Source organism: Emydura macquarii, unplaced genomic scaffold (assembly GCF_026122565.2).
Source record: "Emydura macquarii macquarii isolate MOO-44397 ecotype Brisbane River unplaced genomic scaffold, CSIRO-AGI_Emac_v2 contig_587, whole genome shotgun sequence".
Taxonomy (NCBI): Eukaryota; Metazoa; Chordata; order Testudines; family Chelidae; genus Emydura; species Emydura macquarii.
Window position 1 is genome coordinate 12,648,994 of NW_027130724.1, and position 27,723 is coordinate 12,676,716.

General features: G+C 38.0%; 1 protein-coding gene across 1 annotated transcript; it reads left to right on the forward strand.

Moving 5' to 3' along the window:
* The first annotated feature begins 429 nt into the window (after positions 1 to 429).
* Positions 430 to 27,723, forward strand: COPB1 (COPI coat complex subunit beta 1). The gene is made up of 22 exons (XM_067540727.1): positions 430 to 554; positions 4,835 to 4,999; positions 6,968 to 7,197; positions 8,700 to 8,869; positions 9,575 to 9,689; positions 11,410 to 11,502; positions 12,070 to 12,207; positions 13,159 to 13,278; positions 13,863 to 13,970; positions 14,061 to 14,207; positions 14,820 to 14,965; positions 15,689 to 15,785; positions 16,595 to 16,755; positions 17,941 to 18,061; positions 18,392 to 18,619; positions 18,775 to 18,954; positions 19,952 to 20,096; positions 21,779 to 21,898; positions 22,353 to 22,498; positions 24,422 to 24,511; positions 25,552 to 25,707; positions 27,392 to 27,723. The coding sequence occupies exons 2-22, from the start codon at positions 4,909 to 4,911 to the stop codon at positions 27,449 to 27,451; spliced, it is 2,862 nt and encodes a 953-aa protein (XP_067396828.1). The 5' UTR covers positions 430 to 554; positions 4,835 to 4,908; the 3' UTR covers positions 27,452 to 27,723.

Sequence of the window (27,723 nt, forward strand, 5' to 3'; positions counted from 1 at the left end):
AGGCAGCCTCCTTGCCTTGCTGAACTCCTTCCCTCTAGCTGCAGTGTGGGGGGCAGGGCGGCTGCTGGTGGTCACTGGTGACCTTTCAGGGTTGTAAAAATGGTCTCCCGGGCCCTAGAGCCAAAAGAGTGGGAGTCACTGCTCTAGCATCCCGGACAAGACGGGGAAGCGGGCAGTGCAGTGAGTGGATGCCCTGCTCAGCAGCCAGGCTGCCTATTGGCTGTGGGCCAGCAGGAGTCGGACTGGGGCTCGGGCCAGGGGTCTCGCGGTTCCCACGGCCGACCCCAGAGGCTCTGCCTGAGACTACCGGGCCTTGGCCCATCCATTCAAACACCCCCCCCCGCGGTGCGCGTGCAGGGAGTGGGCGGGAGCGCGCGCGCGAGGCGAAGCCCAAGCCCACCTTTGTGCGTCGCTGCGCACGGAGGAGGCGTGTCCTCCTGCGGCCTCCGTACTACCGATGTGGTCCGTGTCGTGGGGAGTGGCGGCGGTTCCACGTCAGCTACAGTCGAGCGGGCAGCGCCGGGAAGGGGCCGGGGGCCTGCCGCGGGCAGCAGGTATGGACACGGCGCCTAGGGCCGCCGCCGCCGAGCGCTTGGGCCGCGACCTCCGCGGGGCCCGGGTCGCCTGAGGCCGCGGCCAGTGACCCGCCCCCGCCCCGTTCCGGAGCCAGCGGCCCCGGGTCCCTCGCAGCCCCGATCCGGCCTCGCCCGGACCCAACCCGCCTTGGGCCACTCCCGGGAGCCGCGGCCAGCGCCCAGCCTCGGGGATGGGGGCGGGCTCCCCGGGGCGGGCAGCCGGCCCGCTCCCTGCTCCTGTGGACCGCGGGGCGGTCGCAGTCTCCGTGCACCCGAGCGGGCAGCGCGGCCCGGTGTCAGAGCGAGGGGCCGGGAGCCCCGGGTTCAGTTCCCCGTCCTGCCACCCACCCACCTGCTTCGCGACCTGTCCTCGCCTCGGTCCCGGACCGTCCGCCCATCCCCCCGCAGTTGGTTTTGCCCATCTGGACCCCCGAATAGAGTTACGCGGGGTTGCCCGCAGGCACTGAGGCCGCCTGCCCAAAACTCATCGCCGGGTCGGGGTCTGAGGTTGCCGCTTTACTTTGTTATAATTTCTTTTCACCTTTGCTAAAAATGCTCTTTGGACTGAAACTTCCTGTGTCACATAAAATTGTTTATGGAAAGTTTCAGCAAAAATCCATTCAGCTGATGATTGTTTGTTTGTTCTTTCTTTCTGGTTTCTTAAACATACAGGTTTTTTGTTGTAGTTATTTATCAATATTGTTAAATCGATGGAGTTAATATGAATACAGGGGCAATGGAAAGTTATAGCTGTAGATATTTATAATAGAGTTTATAAAATAAATCTTTATTTCTATTTACTATTTAAGTTCCTCTTCTTGCAAACATATATTTGAATAGCTTTGTGCAATGAGTATTCCCATTGAAGTCAGTGAGGCTATTCACATGCTTAAAATTGAGTCCATATGAGTTTTCAGGTTTGGAGCCATGTAAGTTTTTTTTTTACCATGGCCATTCAGCAGCAAATTGACAAAGTAACTATATTATGCTATATATTAAATGTTTATCATCTTATTTTTTCATAAAAAGAAAAAATGTGAAATCAAAATCAGTGCACTTTAAAACTTTGAACTAATTATGTGACTAGTTCTCATCAAGGAATAGTTACTCGGAAAATGAAAAAAGAACTTTGAACTGATGTAATAAGCCATTATAAATTTGCCTTGCATTCTTGATAGGTGTTTTTATTCTGTATCTTGAGAGCAGAGAGTTTTAAAATAAGTGGAGTTGCTGAAAAACACAATTATGCAGCTCTACAGTTAGGTTGTAGGATTTAGGATATGTATTGTAGAGTTGTAGTGAACAGATTTGTGCAAAAGAGATTTGCACAGCTCCGTTGTATGCAGCTTTGTTCTCAACTTAAAAATAAAAGAATTAAATGCAAAAATCTGTGTCCATGCAATGTTAACATTGAAAACCTAAAATTGAATAAAATCAAGAAATGCAGAAATTATGATTCTTACAGCTCAAATCTGAAGGATTTTTAGCACTTATGAAATGTTTTATATTGGCAAAATGTTTTATGAACACTGATCAGCAGTACCTGATTACATCTTCTATGAAGCCTCACATGGTTCTCAAGAGACTTACAAGCTTGTAATTGGTTTGAGCAGAGCCATTGTAGAGGCTGTGTAGAAGTTATAAACACTGCCTGCATATTTTGTGGAGCTAATGATCACCATAAGCACCATATTTCAAGTTTCTCAAAATGAGTTAAGCTCCAACAGGTGAGCTATTGGGGTACAGGGTCACATGGACAGTTGGCCTTAATGTAGTTCATTGTCATAGTTCTGATGCATCTCTATCTTTTTTACAGACCTTCATACTTAACACGGTACAGAACCTAGCATTCCAATTAGGAACTACCAAAGAAAGCCTCCTTTCTGACAGTGCTTAGCAAATTTGACACCATGGAGGTTCTGGAGGAATGCTCATGTTTGTAGGGATTTTTTTTTTTTTTTTTTTTTTTTAATGAATGGTTCAGTTTGATCAGTTTAAAGAAGTTTTAAATCTATGTCTTGATCCTTTTGTTTGTTTATATGTGATAGGGAAGACGTAGTCAAGGGCCAAAAGTCATACAGCCTGTCCTTACCCACAGTAAGGTTCTCTTTGGTGTTACCTTTTCAATGCCTAGGAGTGCTTGGAAAAGAGGTCCCACATTCCCCTGTCTCAGAGGCTGAGGAAGGTATGGCCATTTTCTACCTGTAGTGGTATTGGTGTTGCTGCTGAATCTGGGATCCAGGAAACTTCAACTTTCATACACAGAGGTTAACTCTCTCTCTGGTCTCTCATCCAGGTCTCCCTCACCATACTCTGCAGTATAGTTTGGGATGAACATGTCAGCCATAGTATCATAATGCATGAGCCTCAAATAGTGGTTTGTGATAGGGGGCATATACAGCTGGTGGAAAGTAGCATCTTTTTTTTTTTTTTTTTGGAAATTGATGTGGGAAGTTCAAAACTGGTCTCATAATGGAAGTTGAAACATAACTTCTATTATGGAGTTTTGTGACTCTCTATTTTAGCGTTTATTGAGCATGCTATACAGTATGAGATTTTTAGCCACTAACAGAGTAGTACATGTAACAAATTGACCCCCAAAGCATAAATTTTCAAGAAGTTATAAATATGTGAAAATGGGAGGTTATCGAGTCATAGCGTTTAAGGGTATATGGGACCATCAGATCATTTAGTCTGACTTCCTGTATAGCACAGAACACCAATACTACCAAGCACCCTCAGACTAACTCAGCAACCGAAATGAGATCAAAATATTACAGCTCACAGGAGATGAAGCTATATTATGTGCCACAACCAAAAAATAGGAGGGACTGAGGATCACCAATGCCCAAGGCTCCTGCAATGGCAGGGAAATGATTAAGTGAGATATATCCAGATAATCCTGGCAAGTGACCTGCATCCATTTGCTGCAGAGAGAGGCAAAAAAACAAAAAACACCGCACCGTCACTGCCAATCTGATTTGGGGGGAAAATTTTTTCCTAACTCTACATCTGATGATCAGTTAGACCCTGAGTATGTGAGCAAGAACCAGCCAGCCAAGCACCTGAGAGAATGCTCGATATCACGCAGAGCCCTTGCCCACCCCCAATGTCTCATCTCCAGCTGTGGCCAGATCCTGATCCGTCCCATAATACACAGGGAAAGTGGCAATCCTTTCCTGACTCTGGTGATAAGTGAAACCCATTAGCATGAGCTTCAGGAACATAGGACATAAATCGGAATTGAGCCCCAGGGCTATTGAGCTCTGGCTTCTACCATCACAAGCACCCCCTCATACAATTGCACTCAAAAAATTGGCCATCTCTTTCTCAAAACTAATTAGGTTTTGTTCCCACAACTGCTATTTGGAAACTGTTCCAGAATTTCATCCCTCTGATGGTTAGAAACCTAATTTCCACTGTGGATTTGTTCATGGCCAGTTTATAGCCATGTTCTTGTGGTAACATTGTCCTTTAGTTCTTTACACTCCCTGATATTTACCCCTCTAATGTATTTATAGAGAGCAATCATACCACTTTCAGCCTTCTTTTTTGCTAGACTAAACAAGCGAGGCTCTTTCAGTCTCCAAGATAGGCTCTCCATTCCATTGATCATCCTGGTAGAATCATAGAAGTGTAGGACTGGAAAGGACCTCAACAGATCGTCTAGTCCAGTCCCTTGCACTCAAGGCAGGACTATGTAACTAAACCATTCCTCACAGGTGTTTGTCTAACCTGTTCATCAGTGGAGGTTTTTAAGGAGATTCATAAACTCCCTAGGTAACTTGTTCCAGTTTAAATTAATCTTAAAGGGTTAAAGGAAATTGTTTTGTAATCTTAGAGTATTTGTTACTACTTACTGTAATACTTTGCGCTTACAACACTCTTTATTCATAGATCTGAAAGTGCTTTGCGGCTTTATACTTGATCCACTAGACCCTAGTCATCCCTACAAAACTTGTTCTTCATTAGTGTCTAAGTAACAAACAAACATACTCACTTTGGTTTTTGCATGTTACTTTTTCTTTGGGGACTTTGCATACTTGTTTTAACACTTTAAAACAATGTATTAATAAGAACATTTATAAAGTGAATGGAGATTCCACTCTTTGTTGGGGAGAGATTTTGAATATGTTGTTTAGAAGTCCTTTTAATCCAAAATTCTATAGAAACTAAATGTTTAACATTTTTGTGGAAAATGCAATACAGTTCTTTTGTGTTCTTTGTAATGCAGTTATTAACAAGTTCCATTATTTCAGTTTTTTCGTTCTAGAGTGCCTGACCTTTCTCAAAAATAGTTCTTCTATTAAGAAAGCATTTGCAACCAAGAACAATGACGGCCGCAGAGAATGTATGTTATACATTGATTAATGTTCCAATGGATTCAGAACCACCATCTGAAATCAGCTTAAAAAATGACCTAGGTAAGTAATATACTTTATGGCTAGCCAGATAATTCAGTTTTATTTGAATTAACTCTTGTTTTTCTTTCTTGTTATATGATAACCTTTAATATAATAATTACTTTGTATAATATAAAACTAATCTCTTTACAATTAATTGCTTTTATAGTTATTTTAAAAAGAAAATAGCTGTCATACTTTATATTTAAATTTAATTTGGTAATTGAAAAATTTAACCTTTATGCATAACATTACTATTCTAAGTCAATAAAAATGTAGACAGGGATACAGACCTGTACTTAAGCGTGTAAGTTCAATGGTACCACTCCCTCACTTAAATACCTTGCTGAATTGGGGCCTTAGTTGGTTAAGATAGGGTCTAAAGCACTTATCAGACATATGCCTTATAATTTAAAAGCAAGAATCTTGGGGGAAAGTTACGGTTTTGTTTTATGACTTGAAGTCTTTTCCTAGGCTCCTAAAACCTGTTTGAGGATGGGAAACGGGAAGTTACTTCATGGTAAAGCTGCCTATCTGGCCCCTCAAATAAAAATTCAAACCACTGAGTAAACTGTCTCCTATGCATAAAAAGGAAAAACTTAATTAATTTCTGTATTTTATATATGTAGAAAGGTGAGGTCAGGTGAGAGTCAAATTAGTCCTACAATGCAGATTCCAGGTAGAATTCCTGATCACAAGTTCTGTTCTAGCACATTACTAATATATGTTGGAATGCTTCAGCCATTCTGAAAGCAGAGAAAGGAAAGAGTAGTATACCTCCAAAAACCATTGAAATAATGAAAATTTCAAAAGCCAGTGGTACTCTAGCAACCATTCCCTCCCCGTAACTCAAGCATAGCAAATTAGCATATTGGGTTGGAAGTCTGTCCACTGTGAAATAAATGTCTGATGGCCCTAGCAATCTCTTCTAATTAAATACTGATATATAAAGTAATTGTGAATTTAGGTTTGCTGAATTAACACTGAATTTTGAAACTTGAGGAAAAATGTCCTCAGTTTACAGTGTTTTGGTAGTATCTGTTCACTAATGACATGTCATTGACATAGGTCCCATATTGTATCCGATCACATCTCTTTTTGTGTCTGTCTCTGGGTATGTCTTCACTGACGGTGACAAATTTGCTGCCGTCCGATCAATCTATCTGGATCAATTGAGCAGAGGTGAAGACCCGCTCAATCGATCCGGAAGTCGATATAGTAAAACCACCTCCCCCAAAAACGTAACACTGCATCGATTGGTACGCAGTTCCGGTCGGTGCAGTGTAGTGGAGACTGCACACAGAAGAGGATTTAGGACGTCAATGTAAGTTACACAAGCTACTCTGTGTAGCATGTGTAACTCCCGTTGACTGCTGCCGAATTTCCCGGTAAGTATAGATCGCTCTTCCCTCCTCCCTCCACTTATGCTACTGGTGTGGTACGTGTTTGTGCTCAGGTAGATTTAATAAGGAATGCACTGACATACTGAAGTTGAAGTGTTTTGTTTGTTTGTAATTCACTACATATTGCCAACTTTACTTTTTCCTTACTAACTCAGAGGTGCCTGTGCAAGGATGTCTGCAACACCATGACGCATTGTGATTTCCTGGTGTGGAATATGGTCTGTCAGTAAAGAAATTCCCTTCATTAGAGCTGTGTAGTAAAATTAACTGAGCTTCAATGAAAGTTAAATTACAGCTATATTTATAAACCTCTCGTGCTCATTTATTGTTCTCTTAAATGTAAGAGTATTAGTTCATTAGTGTGCTCTCTAACACAGTTGCATCCTGGTTTATGATAGGGCTCCTAGGTGCTATGGTAATACAAAAAATAATAATGTGGTGGTGTCCTGAGGGGCAAGGTTTATATTTGCTGGCATCAAGGGTCAATATTTCTGTAAAAAAATCCTTGATTATTTAAGTAATTCTTAGAGTCCTGTTATTTTATAAATGCTATGCTTACTTTTGAACTTCTTTTTCCCTCTACCAGAAAAAGGAGATGTAAAGTCTAAGACAGAGGCCTTGAAGAAAGTAATTATTATGATCCTGAACGGTGAAAAACTACCTGGACTTTTGATGACTATTATTCGTTTTGTACTGCCTCTTCAAGATCATACCATCAAAAAACTGCTGTTAGTCTTCTGGGAGATAGTTCCCAAGACCACTCCGGATGGCAAACTGTTGCAAGAAATGATCCTTGTGTGTGATGCCTATAGAAAGGCAAGTATGTTTGTTATTTATTGTATGTGTTTATGCTCTATCATCACCCTTGTATCTGACCAATCTCTACATAAAGCATATCAAGGTAATACAATATTTTGTTCCAAATAAGGAGCGGATGTACTACATTCCCTTCATCAGTGACCTAACCGCTCTGCCTCAATAGGTCAGAACTGAGGAATTGCCAACCAGAAGATCTGTTGCCAAGAAAATACCAACATTTTCAGTTATGCCTAAGCAAAGATGTGCACTGTCTGCTTTCCAGCAGGAGGGAAGTAGAGTGATGAGGACCAAGTCTGTTGCCTTCTCCTGTGATATCTTCTCTGGGGATCAACAGTGTTGGTGCAGTTGTTGTGAGGGAGAGGTTATCTTTGGAATAACTGTATCCTAGGCTATTTAGGACTTTATAGATGGTAATTAGCACCTTAAATTATACCTGGACATGAAATTGCAGCACGTGTCCATGTGTAATATGCACTTATTGGGTTGTCCTACCTTCTTAAAGATGGCATTTGTGTCTGGTCTAACTGGAGCATTCAGGTAACCTTCAAGAGTAGACCTGGATAGAGTCTGTTGCACTTGTGTAATTAAATGCTAAAGGCATGGACAATTGTGGCATGCTCTGCATCTAAGAGGAAAGGTTGTAATTTCTTGGCTGGCTGCAGATAAAAGTTGATGTTTCTGGCCATTGCTTCTCGATATCCTTTGTCTTATGCAGTGTTATTGTTGTAGGCATGTTGGTCCAAGGGAGAGACAAGATGGGTGAGGTAATATCTTTTATTGGACCAACTTCTGTTGGTGAGAGAGACCAGCTTTTGAATTTACACGGAGACCTGAAGAAGAACTGTATGTAAGCTCAAAAGCTTGTCTCTCACCAACAGAAGTTGGTCCAATAAAAGACCACCTTGTCTCCAATATCCTTTGTATTAATCAGATTTAGCCTAATTTAGGTAGCTTTCATCCACATGCTGGAAGTTCAAGGAAATAGCTCTGTCCAGATAAATGAGTCATACAACTGACAGAATAACTACATTGGAACCATACAAGTAGCAGTAGAAGCCTAAAAACTTTGAGCCCAAGGATGTAGCAATGCCACACAAGTGTCTGGGGGTTTTCCATTTATGACAAGTTAGTACCAAATGTGCCTTCAGCTGTCTTAATGTTTGTAACTTGAACATACAGATTTCCCTTATTCAGTTTTTTCACTGAAAAGAGAGAGATCTGTTATCCTGTATATGGTAATGGTTCTAATCCCCCCTAAAAATGTTTCTACAGTTGTGAAAAATTAAAATATCTACATGTAGGGAGTAAAATAAAATATTCTCTTCTGTATCTCAATAGCTACTAGTTTAATTTCAAAGTCAAGAGTTTTTCGTCAATCTTTTTAACTCTCTTTTTTTTTTTTTTTCTCCAGAGTGCAAATGTTAACAGCAAGGAAAATTGTAAAATGGTGATGCTTCGTATTTCAGCAAACACTAATACTTCACTTTTTCTTGTTTTAGGATCTCCAGCATCCTAATGAATTTATCCGGGGCTCTACTCTTCGTTTTCTTTGCAAGCTGAAAGAAGCAGAATTACTGGAACCTTTGATGCCAGCTATTCGTGCATGTTTGGAACATCGTCACAGCTATGTGCGCAGAAATGCAGTCCTTGCAATCTACACAATATACAGGTAAAAACTGAATTCTTTAAGTCCTTGGAGCCAGGATGCCCAGGCTAATGTCAGTGGATTAATCTGGAAAGTCCTGACCGAAAAGGAGGTTAATGAGATTGATTTGAATTTTATTTTTGATCCTGCTTAATTCAGTAGACATAGAATATATAATATTTTTCCATTACAGCTTTCTCAAATATAACTAAGGCCCTGATCCTGCAAGCCACTTTGAGTGGGCAGACCTCTGTACCTGCCCAGAGTTCCATTGAAATCAACTTAATTTAGGTTGTTGGGAATTAAGATTGTTCAGCTGCTGTGGATACATAGAAAAAATGTCTAAGTGGGACAACTATTTTTTTAAAATTAAGTAGTGCAACAATATAATTCAATTATATATACAGTTGTGTTTCAAATGAAAACTGTATTTGTGTGACTGAGTAATACAAATACACTAAAATTAAACCAAAACCATTAGGGGGAGGGTCTCAATCATCAGAGTAACAAGCAGTAATTCAAGAAACATGAATGTGTATATTTCTTAACTCCATTCACTTTTAAACATAAATGCATAAAGGATTTTGAACAAAAAGTGAAGATCCTGCCTATTAACACTTGACATTTTAAACATTTGTGTAGAACATATACAGTTAAATATTAGATATCAATCAGTTTACCTTTCTAAAATTGGTTTTTTTTTTAACTTTTTTTTTTTTTTTTTAAAAGAAACTTTGAACATCTTATACCTGATGCTCCTGAATTGATCCATGATTTCTTGGTGAATGAGAAAGATGCAAGCTGCAAAAGAAATGCATTTATGATGCTAATTCATGCAGATCAGGTAAAATTGGTTGCCCTAATTCTTGTATGGTTTTGATATTTTACTTAAAATTATATGTGAACACCTAGTTAGTAACTGAGTAATCTGTTATGTGATTAGTTGGTGGAAATTATCAAGGTACTTTTGCATAAAATAGAAGCAATTTAGTTAATCCTATAAAATTATAAACTAGAACTGGAATTTCTAAAGGTTTAATTTGGAAATAAAAATGTACTTGGTGCAGAAATTTGGGGTAGGAAAGCTGTTAGGTCATGCAAAAGAATAAATTTTTTTAGGAGAATGATTAGTCTCTCTGGTTATACCTTGGCTGCTGTACTTGGGGCAGAGGTAGCTGAATGCTCTATTTTGATCGAAGCTAGGTTCCTCTATATCAGTGGTTCTCAAACTTATTTGATCAGACCCCCCCGTTCTTTGTGTCTGTAGTCATTTATGCTCTTCCCCCACTCCTAGTACATATACCACCACCCAGCTCTGAAGGCGCTGCCATGCCAGCAGCAGCACAGAAGTAAGGGAGGCAATGTGAAAAGTGATATTGATGAATATCACTTTTCACAACAGACTTAGCGCCCCACTGCCATCTTTACTTCTGTGCTGCTGCCACCACCTCGGGGCTGACAGTCAGAGCCTTGCTGCCTTCAGGTGAGGGATTGGGGTGTGGCAGGGGAGGAGAGCCTGAGCCTGGGCAGGTGAGGGTTTGAGGGATGGGGTTAGAGGGGCGGAGGGCGGCTCCGACTGTCAGCCCTGAGGTGCTGGGGCTCTGGCTGCCCCCTTTATCTCCGCCTCCTGGGTGTGCACGAACTCTAGCCACCTGCAACTGAGTGCCAGAACTCTTCCCTAAAAACCCCCAAAACACACAGTTCTCTCCTCCCTTGGTGCATGCTCACTCCTCCCTTGGGAGGTCCACCTCATATTTTGAGAACCGCTGTTCTATATTGTTTACTGGTTGCTTATTCAGAATATGAATTTACACTGGCTTCCAACATTGGAGAACCAGCTTAGTAAATCAAACTTTTAAGTTTCCCTGGTTTCTGCAGTTCTGTCCATCTGTGTTGAAGATTTTCAGAACTTTTAAGAGTGTGAAAACTCTAAACTTAGAGCTGATGGAGATATTTATAAACTGTTGAATATAGCAGATGTTTTAACACAACAAATATGTCTCCCTGCCTTCCTTATTTAAAGACTATCTATATATTGGAAGTATTTGGAAATATTGAATAAAAGTAAGTGATGTGAGGCCTTTACAGCTCTGTTTTTCAAACAGGTCAGTCCCCTTCTTTTAGAAGGGGGGTATATTGGCACTGAGAGCATAATCATTTTTAGCCATGTGGATCTGGTCAGGTTGAAGATTTTGCCACATTACCTACCATTTTGTAACTTATATTGTTTGAGAAATAAATAGCTATCTCCAAACTTGGCTCAGAAGTCATTTGCTTCATTGGCTCAATAATTGAAATATTGTTAGTCAGCAGTAAAGTTCTGGTACAAGGGGAATTGATCTATTTTTCTGGTCAGCAACAACAAATAAAATAATTATGTGAAAATAATGCTCTTTAGGGCTGAAGTTAATTTATTGTTTTATAACTTTTATTTTATTACAGATATTAAAGTGTAAGTTGAATGTAGGAAAAGGATGAATATGGGCTTTTTATTTTTATATCATGATCACTTGAAAATTTGTATTTGTATTACAAGTAATCTGAATTTTTTAAAATTTCCATAGGATCGCGCTTTGGATTATTTGAGTACCTGCATTGACCAAGTCCAGACATTTGGTGACATTCTTCAGCTGGTTATTGTTGAACTAATTTACAAGGTAAAGGGAAATGACTGCAGTCATTTAAATAATTGTGTGTTTTTACTTTATATTGAAAATGCTGTTCACAAAGGTTGGCTATACAGTGAGATGTTTCATAACGAGAAATCTAATCTTAAGTGAACAGTTGGGAATGATGATGCAATATTTAGCTGAACTGGCTATAACTTCTCTTGAAGGCAATGGACTGGTCAAGTAAAAGGTGCCGGATAATGCAGTGAAATTTTGCACACACCTGACTTGCTTTAACTTTGATTGGGAATATGTTCCTCCCCTTCCCCCAATGTTTTTTCCTCTTTTGCTTATGAAATTCACCCTGAGACTAGCTAGTGCAGAACATTCTTTACAAGTTGAGACCTTAAGAGGTGTATAATCCTCTTACCTTATATTGTCCGGTTCCTATCAACCTGGAGGGAAGGGCTCTTACCCTCAAACAAGGTCATTCCTTTTTTTCACTGCCTACTGCAGGGAGGTAGTTAAGGAGCTAAACTAGGGATTTTGTATTTTTAAAATGGCTTTTTATTTTTCTTCAGTATGCTTTCTATCTGTTGTTGTTTTCTCATTTAGGTCTGCCATGCTAATCCATCAGAAAGAGCTCGATTTATTCGCTGTATCTACAATTTACTGCAGTCATCTAGTCCTGCAGTAAAGTATGAAGCAGCAGGAACACTAGTTACACTCTCCAGTGCACCAACAGCAATCAAGGTATTGCAGTGATTTATGATGTTTTAGAATGCTTTAATAACCCAGTAGAATGTAGAGAAGTTATCATACATTGCAGATTAACACTTCGAAGTTTTGAATCTGTAATGTCTGAAGGGTTGACCTTCTTTGTTGTATGACTATTTTGACGCTAGACAGATTACTCAACTATCTTGTGAATATTTCCCTTTTGTGGTGGTCAGCTGAAGTGAACCTTGGGATTCCGGATGTTGTTTGTTGGTCAGTGGGAAATGAATTGGTGGTCTCCATCCAATTGCCAGTGGACAGATGTGAACATTACATAAATTACTTCCACAGCTGACACTAATTTGCAATCTTCTTGACACTCTTAGCAAAGAAGCCAAAATAGTTAGAGACTAAACTACTCTCTCTCATCCATAGTTGTGGTCCTTTTAGGTCAGGATTGAAGTGTGTTAATGGGAGAGGGAAGGTTTGAGCAATCTTGTGCTCTTGCTGGCTTTTCTATGCTCATTTTGTGGGTAATCAGAAGACTATGATGTAAAGGGCTTTCAGTCTGACACTAATATAAAAAAATAGAAAACTCTACCTTGAATGGTCCCTTACAATGTGTGCTAACTATGTATGCCAAAAAATCTGTTCCACCTTGCATTTTGCTGTGACGCTGGGAGTATGTTTTCCCAGATCTGAAGATGAGCTCTGTTTGTCTCAAAAGTGTATTTTTCACCAACAGAAGTTGGTCCAATAAAATATATTACCTCACCCACCTTGTCTCTCTACTATATAGTATCCAAGTCAAGTGAAGTATTAATTCTTTTACGTTCTTGCTACAGTACAGTCACCTTTGGTGAGAATCCATGTAATTAAAACCCACAGGAATTGGAGTTTCCTAGGAATAGTTATTTTAAATATCTTTCCCACAATATCTAACATGTTTTGAAAAAATACTTTCACTCTTTTTTTAAAATTATTTAGGCAGCAGCTCAGTGTTACATTGACTTGATTATTAAAGAGAGTGATAACAATGTGAAACTTATTGTCTTGGATCGCTTGATTGAACTGAAGGAGCATCCTGCCCATGAGCGAGTGTTACAAGTAAGTGCTCTGCTGGGTTTTTTTTGGTTTGGTTTGGTTTGGTTTTTTTGCCCTTGGAAAACCTTTTTTAGATTTTACTTTAGCTAAAACAAAAATGAAGTTCCGTGATTGTGGTAAGAAAAAATCAGGTACTTCTGACATTTAAATTAATTGGTGTGTTTACGAAATGCTGCTGGACAGTTTTACGTTGAGGTCTAGTTTTACTTGACAGCATGAGAACTAGCAGTGATGAGGGGTGATTTTTGGAAAACAGAAGGATTCAGTTTGTTTGAAAGATGCTATGTAAAATTACAATGTATTAGACAAATATTTTGAATTTCCTTGACACACAGTCAGGCTTCAGATACTAACCTCAGAACAGGAAAAAAGATAAAATTAAGACTAAGAATCATTTTACCACTATACTCGTTATCTGTCAATATGCTATATACAGCTTACACATTTTTGAAAGACCTCTGCAGTAATTCTGTACTGTAGCATGGAATTTGTATGTTTGCACAAAAAAGAGAGACTTAAAGCAAGAAAATTATTTTTTGTCTCACTAAATGTTGGTTTTAAAACTTAAGTGTGTTGATTGATTTCAGGATCTGGTTATGGATATATTGAGGGTGCTCAGTACTCCAGATTTAGAAGTGCGCAAGAAAACCCTTCAGTTAGCTCTGGATCTCGTATCTTCCAGAAATGTGGAAGAGGTAAATATTCGTCGTTGTTGTGCTTTTATTCTAGCTAGTTCTTCAGTGAAGCTTGTGGTTCAGTTGAAACTTACTTGATATGTTTTATAGCTGGTGATTGTTTTGAAGAAAGAAGTGATTAAAACAAACAATGTGACAGAACATGAAGATACTGACAAATACAGGCAGTTGCTTGTTCGGACACTGCATTCCTGTAGCGTTCGGTTTCCAGATATGGCTGCAAATGTTATTCCTGTGGTATGCAAATATTTAATTATATTTACAGTAAATGTGTTTTAACTGATATACAAAATCCTCGCTGCCTACTTCAAGAAAATAATTGAAAGTGAGATCTTATCTGTAATATCTACTTAAATTATACTATTATTCCCCTAAAAAGTTTAGGGCTTCTTTGTTGTTTTCAGATTACTCATCTTCTGTAGTTTTAATTTTTGTAATGAACTGTTTTACTGTTCTTGATGAACATAAACTGGAAAATTGTTTTTCCATCAGTACGCAGTAACCCGTGCAAAATAAGTTTCAAGATGCTTATTTATTGGAATGCACAAGTTTTGTTTGAATAAAGCATCGATGCATCAATTCTTCTTTGATCTCAAGGGAATGAATATAAAAGATATAGTTAGTACTCTTTATTCTTCTGAATTAATAGGGAGAACTTTGGGGTATCTCAACCTAAAATCACTTTGAAGCTTAATGCAAATGACATGCGAAGTATTATATTCACTTTGATTCTTGTCCTTGTTTCTTCTGTTGCTGTTCAGCACTTGGTGCTGTAATAACTCTTGTAAAGGTTGTGACCATTTCAAGTTATGTAACTCATGAGTTTATGTTCACTCTTGTTTGTCATAGTTGATGGAGTTCCTAAGTGATAATAATGAAGCTGCAGCTGCTGATGTCTTGGAATTTGTGCGTGAAGCAATTCAACGGTTTGATAATCTCAGGCTTCTTATCGTCGAGAAGATGCTGGAAGTATTTCATGCCATTAAAACTGTCAAGTAGGTTTAAAATATTTTCAAAGAGTATACTACACATCAACTAAATTTGAGAATTTCATGCACTTTGAAACTGTTGGGAAGAAGAAATTAAATGAGAGAGAATTTTATTTTGGGCAAACTTCAGAGTACAGTCAGCGCTTCTTAAATTGAATTTATATTTGCCAGGAAATTATTTCTGGGGCAGTTTCTTTCTCTCCAGATTTGTATGAAAAACATAATGAAATCGTATTGCATTGAGTGAGGAGCATTGATTTAAATCTCATTTTTATGATGCAGTTGTTGTTTGCTTTGCATTTATTAGAGAGCAGCAATGATAATGAAGGCTAAATCTAAAATGTTATATCCATTAAAATAACCTAGTGTTGCCAAGGGATGACCACAATATAATTTTACTCTGTTTCTAGTTTCCTTCAAATGTATTGAAATTGCTTATTGTACATCATCAGAGAACTCGCTGTAAAAGGATTCTTATATAGTTATTTTAATTTGAACATGGAATTTATATTATAGAGTGGGCTAGGTTACCAGTGCAAAAAAGCTGATTGTCTTGATCAGTCGCATTATGTATATTTTTTTAGCTTGTTGCATACTGTAAACACAACATATTTTCATTTCCTCATGCTGTCACTCATAGCCCCATGTATCTAGTGAGAGTGGCACTTCCTCATGGTGCTAGTTTCAGTAATGCTTGAAAACATGCCTTAATTATCTTCCTTATCTCAGGATTTACAGGGGAGCTCTGTGGATCCTTGGAGAATATTGCAGCACAAAAGAAGATATACAAAGTGTAATGACAGAAGTCCGCAGATCACTGGGAGAGGTGTGTGTATTGTCTATCAAAGCTTTTTTCTGCTTTCATTTCTGTATTTTATATGTAGCGCGTGTTTCAAGAGAAGATTTAAAAATGCATATAAGATGCAATAGTATTTTGAACTTCAAGGCTCTGCAGGCTCTGCATGTATAGTCTAACTCTAAAGAAAAATTATCCATGTTATGCTTCATTATTTTCTTCTGATAAACTAGTAAACTGTCAGCCATTGTCCTACTGAGAGGAAGTGATATCTGATTAATAATCTCATTGTCAGAAGGGGAAATGAGAATCCTTATTGGGAAAGGTTGTGACAAATTTGAAATTATAGGGTACAAGTTGACTAGTGTGTGTCAGATTACAAATGGAGAGTACATAAGCCTTTAATTTTTCTAAAAGGCATCTAGGATAGTATAGTGGGGCCAAAGCTTATTTATATGTTGTGACGAGCTCATGAGTACATATTTTAATACCCCCTTCAAAAAGAAATAAAATGCCCTCCAAATTACAATGCTGTAATGGACCTTTCCCTGTTTAAAAGATGGAGAAGCTGAGGAAAACAGTTTTATGAAAAAACGAGAGTTCTGTGGCACTTTAAAGACTAACAAATTTAATATTTGTAGACATAAGCTTTCGAGAGACTTCAGCTCTCTTCTTCAGATGCAGTAATACAGAAAATAGGTAACACAGAGGCATCTTATAGAAAAAACAGGCTGCTTTCCTTAAAACAAAGAGATTGTCTTTATATTCAAATTCAAATTCTTTATTAAATTATTACTTAATTTAGTGTATATTTGAAGTCTCCTGTTGTTCATTGGCAGATCCCTATAGTGGAATCTGAAATAAAGAAAGAAGCTGGTGAACTGAAATGTGAAGAGGAGGTGACTGTGGGTCCAACCCAAAAATTGGTGACAGAGATGGGCACCTATGCTACACAAAGTGCCCTTAGTAGTTCCAGACCTGCCAAAAAGGAAGAAGACAGGTACCTAGACATTTTGTATCTTACTAGCAGTGGCTACACTAAAAATGCTTAGAGAAGAATTAGATTTCCAGAATTCTGCTCTGTCTGAAGAGGAACTGCTGCAGATATTCTCCAGCTAAACGTTTCTTCCTCGGAGAGGGTTTTGGTGTGTGTTTGTAACATTCATTTGCTCTATTGCCCTTCCATATCCTCCTCACTTACGTCAGTTTCCAAGATTAAACTTGTGTTTGCCAGTTGTTTGCAATTCTTAAATGTGCAGACAAAACAGGGTGGATTGATACTTGGCCAAAATGTGGTGGTTTTTGTGTCAATAAAATATGGAAATTGCCACATTTTCTAGTTGTTTCTACTTTTCCAGAAAACAGTTTATTTAGGCTGAAATCCTTTTTTCTGTGATACAGTCTGTTCTAGTTTAATATTTTCTTTTAATCTTGGCTTAGTCTGTAGCTTTTTTATATGAACTTGCAATGAAAATTTGAGGTTTTCTTTCTCCTATTATATTCTCAACTTCCTGTACTCTTCTGTCATTCTCTTTTTGTTTCCTCCATGCTTTTATCCCGAAGTTTTACTGTTCTTCTATCCTTTTCTGTTTTAGTCCCTCCCTCTCTGTTCAGCACTGAATTAATACTTGAGCTTTGTGGTACGGGCCATTGTCCTGTTGAAGGCTATTATATGATACTTAAAATAAAATACTTGACCATGTGTGATCTTTAGTCAACACATGGCATGCTTTTTTTTGTAAAAGTACATTGTTAATTCTGGTATCCTGGCCAAATTCCAATTTGGGTAAATTGTATTGTCTACCTAATTGTTACCTAAATTATTGCTTAGTATTCCTGTGCTCTGCTAAGCAGTTGCATGTTCCATTTAATCTCACTGGTGGGTGAAATGATTAATATACTCTTTTCTACTTCACAGGGAGCTATTTTGTGGCTTAATTACTTCATACTGATACAGAGCTGTGAGATCCTTTGGATGATAAAAGTGAAAGCTGTTATCCTTTTATTCTTTCCACTTCCCTTCTCACTTCCAGTGTGTATAAAATCTCAATTACTCTCTGAGACCTTCCAAACTGTCTATACAACACTGGTCTCGCAATATGAGAGCTGAAGTAAAGTATGGAAATAAGAAGGTGGGAGACAGTGTCTTCCAAAACTAACACTTCATGATTGCCTTTCTTTGCAGACCTCCATTACGAGGGTTCTTGCTGGATGGGGATTTCTTTGTTGCTGCCTCCCTGGCCACAACTTTGACTAAGATTGCTTTACGCTATGTGGCTCTTGTTCAGGAAAAGAAGAAACAAAATGTAAGTCATATTTCCTCTAGCAGTTCTTACAGATCTGATGATAAGCTTTTGAGAGAGGCCCCAAAATGAAATGCCTACATTCCTTTAGTGTTTGATAGACGGTAATTTAATCTGTTCCCAAATATTTCTTACTGCTTTCCAACTGGTATGACTGTCTGGTCTCTTGGGTTCTAGGCAATAAGTCACTGACACAAATCATCTTACCTATTGGGATATAGTTTTAATATTGAACTATGTTTTAAACTTGAATTTCAAAACAAAATTAAATATTTCTGCAGTTTTAAGGATATGTAAGACTTAACTCCTTTCCTTTCTTCTCTCCACCTTCAGTCTTTTATTGCTGAGGCTATGTTGCTAATGGCCACTATTCTCCATTTGGGTAAGTCCTCTCTTCCCAAGAAGCCAATTACAGATGATGATGTGGATCGTATCTCCCTATGTCTGAAGGTTTTGTCAGAATGTTCTCCTTTAATGAATGATATTTTCAACAAGGAGTGCAGACAGTCCCTTTCTCACATGCTGTCAGCTAAACTAGAAGAGGAGAAACTTTCTCAGAAGGTGAGATACTGTACATTTCATTGTGTAAACATAAAATCTTTGGTGCTTGAATTTTGAAAAAAGCTCATGTTCAGGGACGCTCCAGCAGCTGCATAAAGTTCACTGCTTCAGTGTATGTTAGAAGATAGTTATTCTATATTGCTTTCTTACCACAGAAAGAGTCGGAGAAGAGGAATGTGACAGTTCAGCCAGACGACCCCATTTCCTTTATGCAGCTTACTGCTAAAAATGAAATGAGCTCCAAGGAAGACCAATTTCAGCTGAGCCTTCTGGCAGCAATGGGGAACACACAAAGAAAAGAAGCTGCTGATCCATTGGCATCCAAACTCAATAAGGTAATTCAGTATCTTATTTCTGTAAGGGTATTGCTCACACCTAGGGTCGAATTGGGCTTGAAGATTGGGTTTGTGGGGGCTAATGAACCTAATTAAGTTCATTAGGCATCTGAAAAGTTCAATAAGGTTTCCTCATTGGGATAAGGTGAGGAAGGTAGGAGGTCCTGAGGAATGAAGAATCCTTCTCTGTGTTCATGATGCTCCCTTGGCACCATGCTATAGGATGAGGGAGATAGGAATTGGAAAAGGGAAACCAGGAAGGGGTGAGATGAGAAAGAACCCGTACTTAGCTACCCACTCTGGGGATCAGAAAGCATGAATATTTTAAAACATCAAAAACAAAAAACCCAAGAAACTTGCAAGACAAGATCACTTTCCAGTGTTTGGTTTTCATTCAGTTTAATCTTAACTCAGCATTTCCTGGGTTTCTATTGTTTGCTTTTTAAAAAAAATAACTAACGTCATTGTAAATTGGAGGGGCAAGAATTCTATGGTTTCATTTTTTTAATCCTTAAGAGTCTGATATGTATTCTGAACTTTAACTCATGTTTAACAAAACCATGTGTAGGCAATAGACCCCCATTATATGCATATTTAGTTAACTTTTCATACCTGAAGACCCAATCTTAACAGTGAAATTTATTAACTTTTAATTGCTCTTATATAAATTACCTTTTAAAAATCATTAAGCAGTTTCTTGACCAAACATCTGATAGAATACAGAGTTAGTGTTTTCAGGGGGGGGCAAGGGTTTAAACACAAATGTTTTGCTGTTTCAAAACTGATAAGCTGATAGTACAAAACTAAAGCTCTTGTTTATATAGAACTTCCATTTAATTTGCAATTTTGTCTTTGACTACCAGTCTCATCTGTCTTAGCAAATCTTTTTCTATTGTTTCTGTTCTTTCTCTACACTTGTGTCACCATGTTCAACATTTTAAATTGACAAGAGGGAAAGATACTTCAACAACTTGTGTTAATCTTATTTCTCTGACAGGTTACTCAATTGACAGGTTTCTCAGATCCTGTCTATGCAGAAGCATATGTTCACGTCAACCAGTATGATATTGTATTGGATGTGCTTGTAGTAAACCAGACCAGTGATACTTTGCAGAACTGCACATTAGAACTAGCCACACTAGGTAAGGAATGATCTAGTGCAACAAGAATATTTGTTGATTAAATTAATTTAGATCTGAAATTAAGCAATGGACAGTGTTGAGGTACAAGAAATTGCATCTCATATTATAAATGCATAAAGAATTGCTTAATACAACTGACCACTCATCGTCTTAAAAGATACTTTAAAATACCTTTTAAAGAATTGATTTTTCATGGAGCAAGTGAACTTTGATCTGCTGGTACTGATAATGTGATCATGTGCTTTTACACAAAATAATTCTTTGTCTGGCTTCACACTTACTTTTGTCACACTTCAGTTAGAAAAATAGCTTGATTTTCTATTATTTTTTCTCTCCAGAAACATTGGCAATTGCTCTGGTCTGCCCTGTTCTGTTTGTGCTGCTCCTATGGTGCAAAGAGGACAGAATCCAGCCCAACATTGCCAGTGTGGGGGAGTCCCCAGTGAATATACATAAAGCCAATTTAGCTGTCTTCTGTACCCCTCCCTTCCCAACTTCAAGTAAGAGAACGTTCAGGAGTGTGTCTAGTGGAGCAGAAGGAGTGGCTGAAGTGCATCATGCTGCAGCTCTGCTCAGCTAATACATTCCTTTAGGGAACATTGACCACAGGTGCATGATAGAGCAGCCCCCAAGCCCTGAGCCTGGACTAGAGCAGAGAATTGAGGAACTATAACAAACTTTTGGGCAGCCTTCTTTCTGTGCTTGCATAGCGGTCATGGTTGAGGCAAGTTGGCAAGGCAGTGTGGGGAAACTTGGACTTCTGTTGCATGTTTTATCTGCTCTGTGGATGAGCAAGGGACCTAGGCATTTCCATCATCTTTCATAAGCACTAAATTAGGACTAAAATTGGAAAAAATCTTAAGAGTGGACACATTACTTAAATTTCACATGCAGACTGCTGTGTATGAGTGGAAGGTTTTTTTCTGTTTTTATTTTCCTTCACGTAAGTTTTATACAATGGAATATATCAGTAGTATAGACTGTACATAATATTCCATTGATCTTGGGGAGACTTTCTCACAATGGTTCTCTTCAGATATAATTCCTTTTGGGAGTTAGGGCTGTTGTGTTGATGGTGTGTTTTCAATATATATTACTTCACCAAATGAAAATGATATATTATGATAATAGAACTAAGGACATCATTAATAATTGACTATGCTAACAGAATGTAAAGCATAAATTCCGTAAAATAAGAGTATTCAAAGTAAAGCTGCTACTCTGCCTTCCCTAGGTAGCTTAACATATATGGTATTGAATTTAGACCTTTCGGTTTTTGGAGGCTGCTTGTAAAAAGGGTTATGTATTGCAATACATTGTTAGTGAGTTATGTCATAAGTGACAGCATTAACCATTTCCTATTTTCTTATAAGTTAATATATTGGACTTTCAAGGTTTAATGCAAAGCCCGTTGAAATCAATCATTTGACTTCAGTGGGCTTTGAATCAGGCCACTAATGTTTTTAATTAACTTTTTAATTTAATATGTAAGTTTCATTTGTGCTTCAGCTATCAAATATGTTGGTTCAATGTGTTTACCATTTATTGGCTTTATGGCAATTTTGATAAGATTTTAGAATTCAGCTCAGAGATGGTAATCTTCTGTGTCCTGAAACTGATTTTAATTGGACTTTATCCATTATGTGCTTGTAAATTTTTCTTTTTAAAATATTTTTAAACAGGTGACTTGAAACTAGTGGAAAAACCATCTCCTTTGACACTTGCTCCTCATGATTTTGCAAACATTAAGGCTAATGTCAAAGTAGCTTCAACAGAAAATGGAATAATTTTTGGTAATATTGGTAAGTAGGCAGTTTTGTGTGCAACCTTAAATTAGAAGACTGAACTTTCTGTAGAGAAATAGAATTATTTTAAAAAGCATTTAGTGCTGGATGGTAAGTGAAACGCTCTACAATATGAGAATGTTTTATTGCTGGATTTTTAAAAGAAATTGATTATGAATGTAATACCATTTTTATTTTATAATATGATATAAAAAAGCATGCTGATGTTGGTGGTCAGCAGTGGGGCTTGAACCTGAGACTCTGGATCTAAAAGCATGAGCCTCTAGTGCCTGAGTTAAAAGACTCACATCTGTTAGTTCAAAGGCTGTAGAAGACTTTTAAACCTCGGTGATCCAACCACTAGAAGAGGATAGAGACAGACACTGTGCAAGTGTTAGTTATGCTGACAAACACTCCTTTTATAGCCACTTTCAGTTTGCATAAATCTGTGGTTTATGTTTCTTGTTTGCAGTGTACGATGTATCTGGAGCAGCTAGCGACAGAAACTGTGTTGTCCTCAGTGATATTCACATTGACATAATGGATTACATCCAGCCTGCCTCTTGTACTGATGCAGAGTTCCGCCAGATGTGGGCAGAATTTGAATGGGAAAACAAAGTTAGTTCTTTTGGTGATGATCTATTTGCCTTTGTTACATAGATTTAGACTAGTACCTTATCTCAACAGTTTTTTCAACTAAGACCATCACTGAAAAATGAATCCTGTTGTTGTAGGTGTTTCTGTAACGCATGGATTTTTTTACATAACTGAAGCTTTCATTTTAAAACTAGAAGTTTGCATCTGTTTCCATTCTGTAGATAGCTTGCCCTATATAAGTTAGTGTACCGTTGTTTTCTGCCAAACCTTAACAATGAAAGTGATCTCCTGACTTCGTCATTTGAAAAGCTGCTCTGGGGATATGAAAGGAAGTCTCTAAGCTGTAAAATAAGTAGAACATTGGTTTTGAAAGACTCATTCTTCTGTTGGTTTCCTGTCACCTGTTCACTAAGTTTAGAGAAGTCAGGTCTTGCTTATGTATGAGGTGTATGTAGAGCTCTACCTCCAATCCGAAGGATGGCCATGAAGCTCAACTGCAGCTGCACAAATTGGCTCAAAGTTGGTGCAGTAGAGTGTGAAGCCTGTCCCTCTTTAGATTTCTTCTGTCTAGTAATGAGTCTTTGCAGGAGCAAGCATCGTGGCTAAGGCTGGGAACTCCCATATTCCAAATGGTAGATGTGTGGCCCTCTTCTGTTAGCGTAGGCAGTGGTTGAGCTGGCTCAAGAGCAACTTCAAAGGGACTGGTTCCTGTGGTAGGCTGTTTGTGCCAACTGCACCCTTCTCCTTGGGTGCCTCTTTTGAGCAGATACCTGGATTTTTTGGCAAGGCTTGTTCTAAGGTCCATATTTTTTTTTGTATAAGCTTTGATGTACTCAAGCAGCCATCATAAAAAGATCTTTTAAGAGGAGGCTGTGTGGTGCACTTCCTGAAGGATTGAGGCATTAGAGCTCTCCTTACCATTGTTCTTTCCCTTCCTCACTCCCCTGGACTTCATCATCATCTGAGAGTTCCTTCCCTGGGTCTTGAGCCTCAGGTAATCCTGGATCTTCAAGATAGGAGATGTAGCAAAGGCAGTTTTCTTCCTTCAGAGATTCTGATATGGGAAAGTTTCTAGCAATGAAAAGAGGAAAAATATATGCACACAGATTCATGGACACTCACACTGCTCCACACAACCTCTCTTGCAGCAACCTGACCTACCCAATTCAGGCTTTTGTTTGCCAGTCAGCATAGTAAGCCCCTTCTCCCAAGAAATTTAATATAACCACCTAAGGCCTCCTTTACTTCTCAGACATATAAAACATAGGTCCTGCTCACTTGCAGTCATTAAAGGTCTCCTCCCACTTTAGAGTACAAGGTTTTTGTCTTTCCCAAATTTCTGCTCTAATTATGATCATCCTACCTAAATTTCTCTTACCGTTTCAACTGGATACAATACACTTCTTCACTTTCTGTCCTAAGCTGTGTCACAGTATCATTGTGTAGTGTTGAACGGTATCATAATACACTGTTGAACGTCTGCTTTTTTTGAAGAGGTGGCTGTATTTCAGTGGAAGGTGAAGTAATCTCTAGAATTGGTCAGTTAGAGAAAAGCTCCTGGACTAGATTTATCTTTGACTTGCTCTGGTGTGGTAATTCAAATGTACACATTTAGACGGTAACTAGATTAGAAGCAACTGTTCATGGTAAAAGCTCTTTCCACATATTTAGCAAAGTATGATGTACACTTACTCTGACTAATTTTTAAATATGTGGTAGAAAGTAAGAGGCCATCCCTACTTAACCCCTGGATGCTGGAAGATGAAACTTATATGTAAAATACTCCATCATAAAAGGACTTATAGTCATCAACAAGTACAGTATGTTACTACAGCATAAATGACACTGATAGTTTCTTTTCCATAGTCCTAGAACAAAGATGATTTAAAACAGTCTGAGAAGCTGATGAAAATGGTCACACCTTGTTTTTTTTCTTTCTTGAAGGTTACAGTTAATACAAACATCATTGATCTAAATGAATACTTACAGCACATACTAAAATCAACCAACATGAAATGCCTTACCCCAGAGAAGGTAAGATACTTGCTGAAAATTCAAGCTCTTTTTAAACTGGAGTAAAATTACTGTGCTAGTATGAATAGATTTGGATGCCAAAATATAGCATCTTCTCCTGCCCGCTCCCCTCCCCAACGCCACTCTATTTGAATTCTTCTTGAGTATTGGTTGCACTCTTTTTGAAAAATGTAGAGTTATTCTAATTTTGTAAGTCATACATTGCAAAGGATAATTTTGATAACTCACAACATATATATTTATATATTAAAATATCAAAAACAAAAGCGCACATTACCAAACCAAGCCGCTCCTGCACACACCTCTCCCTCTAGGGAGAGGATGAGAGAACAAACAATACACAACAGATGTGTAATCCAGTTGCTTAATGCACTATTGGAAGGTACTCCGCTACTAAGATGATGAACATAGTGTAGAAACCTATATAGAATAGTATTTTCAGGTGATTTTTTTTTTTGGAGTTTGTGTTCTTTAAATTATTTACCTGGTCTAGTCTCTGATTTTATAGACCTCCACCAATTATACAGATCTTTGTTTAGTCTGGAAGATTTTAGTATTCTTTATTATTTAATATAATTTAGAAATGTGTGCTCTACGAAGGCTTAAAAGGAAATTCATATTAACTACCGAGTCATTTTCAACCAGTTTCTTGTTCTGGCTGATCAAGAAGCAGTTAATAAAATGTCAACTAACACATCTCCTTCAGAATGGTCAGCACAATATTTTTTCAATAGGTCAAGACTCCCTTCCTTTCAGTGGGAATTAATCTTTCTTAAAGCCTTTTTGGTATGCATTACATCAGAGCCTGAAAATGCCAGTTATGTCTTGTTTAAATGACTTGATTAAATCTGTCAGCTTTCATTTTAGAAAGATCTATTAATGTTTGCTTCAGAAATGGAGTCCAGGTATCTTACAAAATGTTGTATATAGAAGGTTAGGTTTTAAACATCAAAACCTGCTGAGCTGTATTTAATATGGATCAAAATGTGTCTGTTAAAGAACAATTACTCTTTTGTAAAGAGTTTGTGTTCTTTCTCTAGGCACTTTCTGGTTACTGTGGCTTTATGGCTGCCAATCTGTATGCGCGTTCCATATTTGGAGAAGATGCACTTGCAAATGTCAGCATTGAAAAGCCAATTCATCTTGGACCAGATGCTCCCGTCACTGGCCACATACGAATTCGTGCAAAGAGTCAGGTACTGATATTTCTCTTTAAAACTTTGTCTTTGCCTTATAATTTTTATTATGAGTTCTATACAAATTTGCAGAGCTTGTCTTGTAGATAGAGTTAATTTTTAGTATTGTTAATTAGATTGACAACTTTCAGGAAAGGTGAAGAAATAAATCCTGTCTCAATTTTAAAACTAGGTTTTTGCAATGAAAAGGTTCCATCTCCACTCTTCTTATGCAGTAAGATAGTTGACTTTTTTTTTTTAATTTGGAGGGGAGAGCAGCTCAGCAGTTAGGTGGAAGAGGGGGACCTTTAACCAAATTAACATGCCTCTTGTGGCAGTGCATTATAGCAGTCCAAGATTTTGCTGTATTTATGCATAATATCCCATTTGCAATGCAATGTTCCTTTGTTTAAAAAAAAAAAATGTACCACCCACGTACCCCTCATGTTGTTTCTCAAAGTGTTGAAACAACTATCTTAAATTTCATCTTATGTAGAAAGAAGGGATTCTATTGTTTAAAAAGAAGCTAACAGTATTAGAAACCATTAGGAAAAGGATAGATAATAAGACAGAAAGTATCATAATGCCACTATATAAATTCGTAGTATGCCACAGCATGCAGTTCTGGCCACCCCATCTCAAAAAAGATACTGGAATTGGAAAAGGTACAGAGAACAAAAATGATTAGGGGTATGGAACAGCTTCTATATGAGGAGAGATTAAGAAGACTGAGACTGGTGATCTCTTTTCGAAGATGAACAAAGGGGGATATGATAAAGGTCTATAAAATCATGGATGGTGGGGAGAAAGCAAATAGGAAGGGTTATTTACCCCTTCACATAACATATGAACCAGGAATCACCCATTGAAATAAGTAGGCAGTAGATTTAAAACTTACATACGGAAGTACTACAACGCACTGCCAATCTATGGAACTTGTTACCAGAAAATGTTGTGAAGGCCAAAATTATAACTGGGTTCTAAAATGAATTAGATAATTTCCTGAAGGACAGGTCCATAATGGCTATTAGCCGAGCTTGTCAAGTATGCAACCCCATGTTCCAGGTGTCTCTAAACCTCTGATTGCCAGAAGCTGGAACTGGATGACAGAGATGGATTACTTGACCATTGCTCTTGTCTGTTTATTCCATCAGAAGCAATTGGCACTGGCCGCTGTGGGAAGACAAGATTGGCCGCTAATCTGATCTACTATGGCCATTCTTAGGGTCTTCTATGTATTTGCTACTTTATATAAAATATTCTTACTTCCCCCCCCAAAAAAAGATTTTGTGGGAGTTTTTTGTCCTTAGAAAACTTGAGACTTGGCATCTTTAACCTTGAATAAGAAGAAACTAATGTATAAATAGAGGTATGTTATATAGCTTATTATAAGGGCTCCTTTACGACTTTCAGTTTCAAAGGAACCATTTACTTTACATGATGCTACTGGAAGAATTTTGAAATACTGTATGCAAATCTAGCTTATTCCTGCTTTTTTTTAAAATTTTGTACTATACTTAGCTATAAATAAATGCAATGTTGTCATTGTTGAATTAGAAATATTTTCTTTTCCATGGAATTAGTTTCATGAATTTTGTATACTGAACTGTAGATTAATACTGATACAGAAGGTTTTTAGGGTTTTTTTGAGATTACATTAATTTTATGAAATATCTAAGGTTATTCCTTTTTTATTTCCTTACAGGGAATGGCCCTAAGTCTTGGAGATAAAATCAATCTGTCTCAGAAGAAAACGAGTTTATAAACTTTACAAATAGTCTTTTCAGAGCTTTTACAAGTAAATTTTAGGTATGTGGCTTGTTGGATTCAGAACATCTTGTATTCTTCCATGTTCTGTAATTGTAGAAGCAGAGCTTTTGTGCTGAATGCCTTCCAGCAAATAATTTATAGATTCCTCTGATCAATATTGAGTAAAACTTAAAAACTTCAATTTATTTTTTTCTTTGTCCTAGAAGTCATGTATACTTTCTCTCTAATATATACTATTTCACAGTACAATAAACAAATCTAAAACGG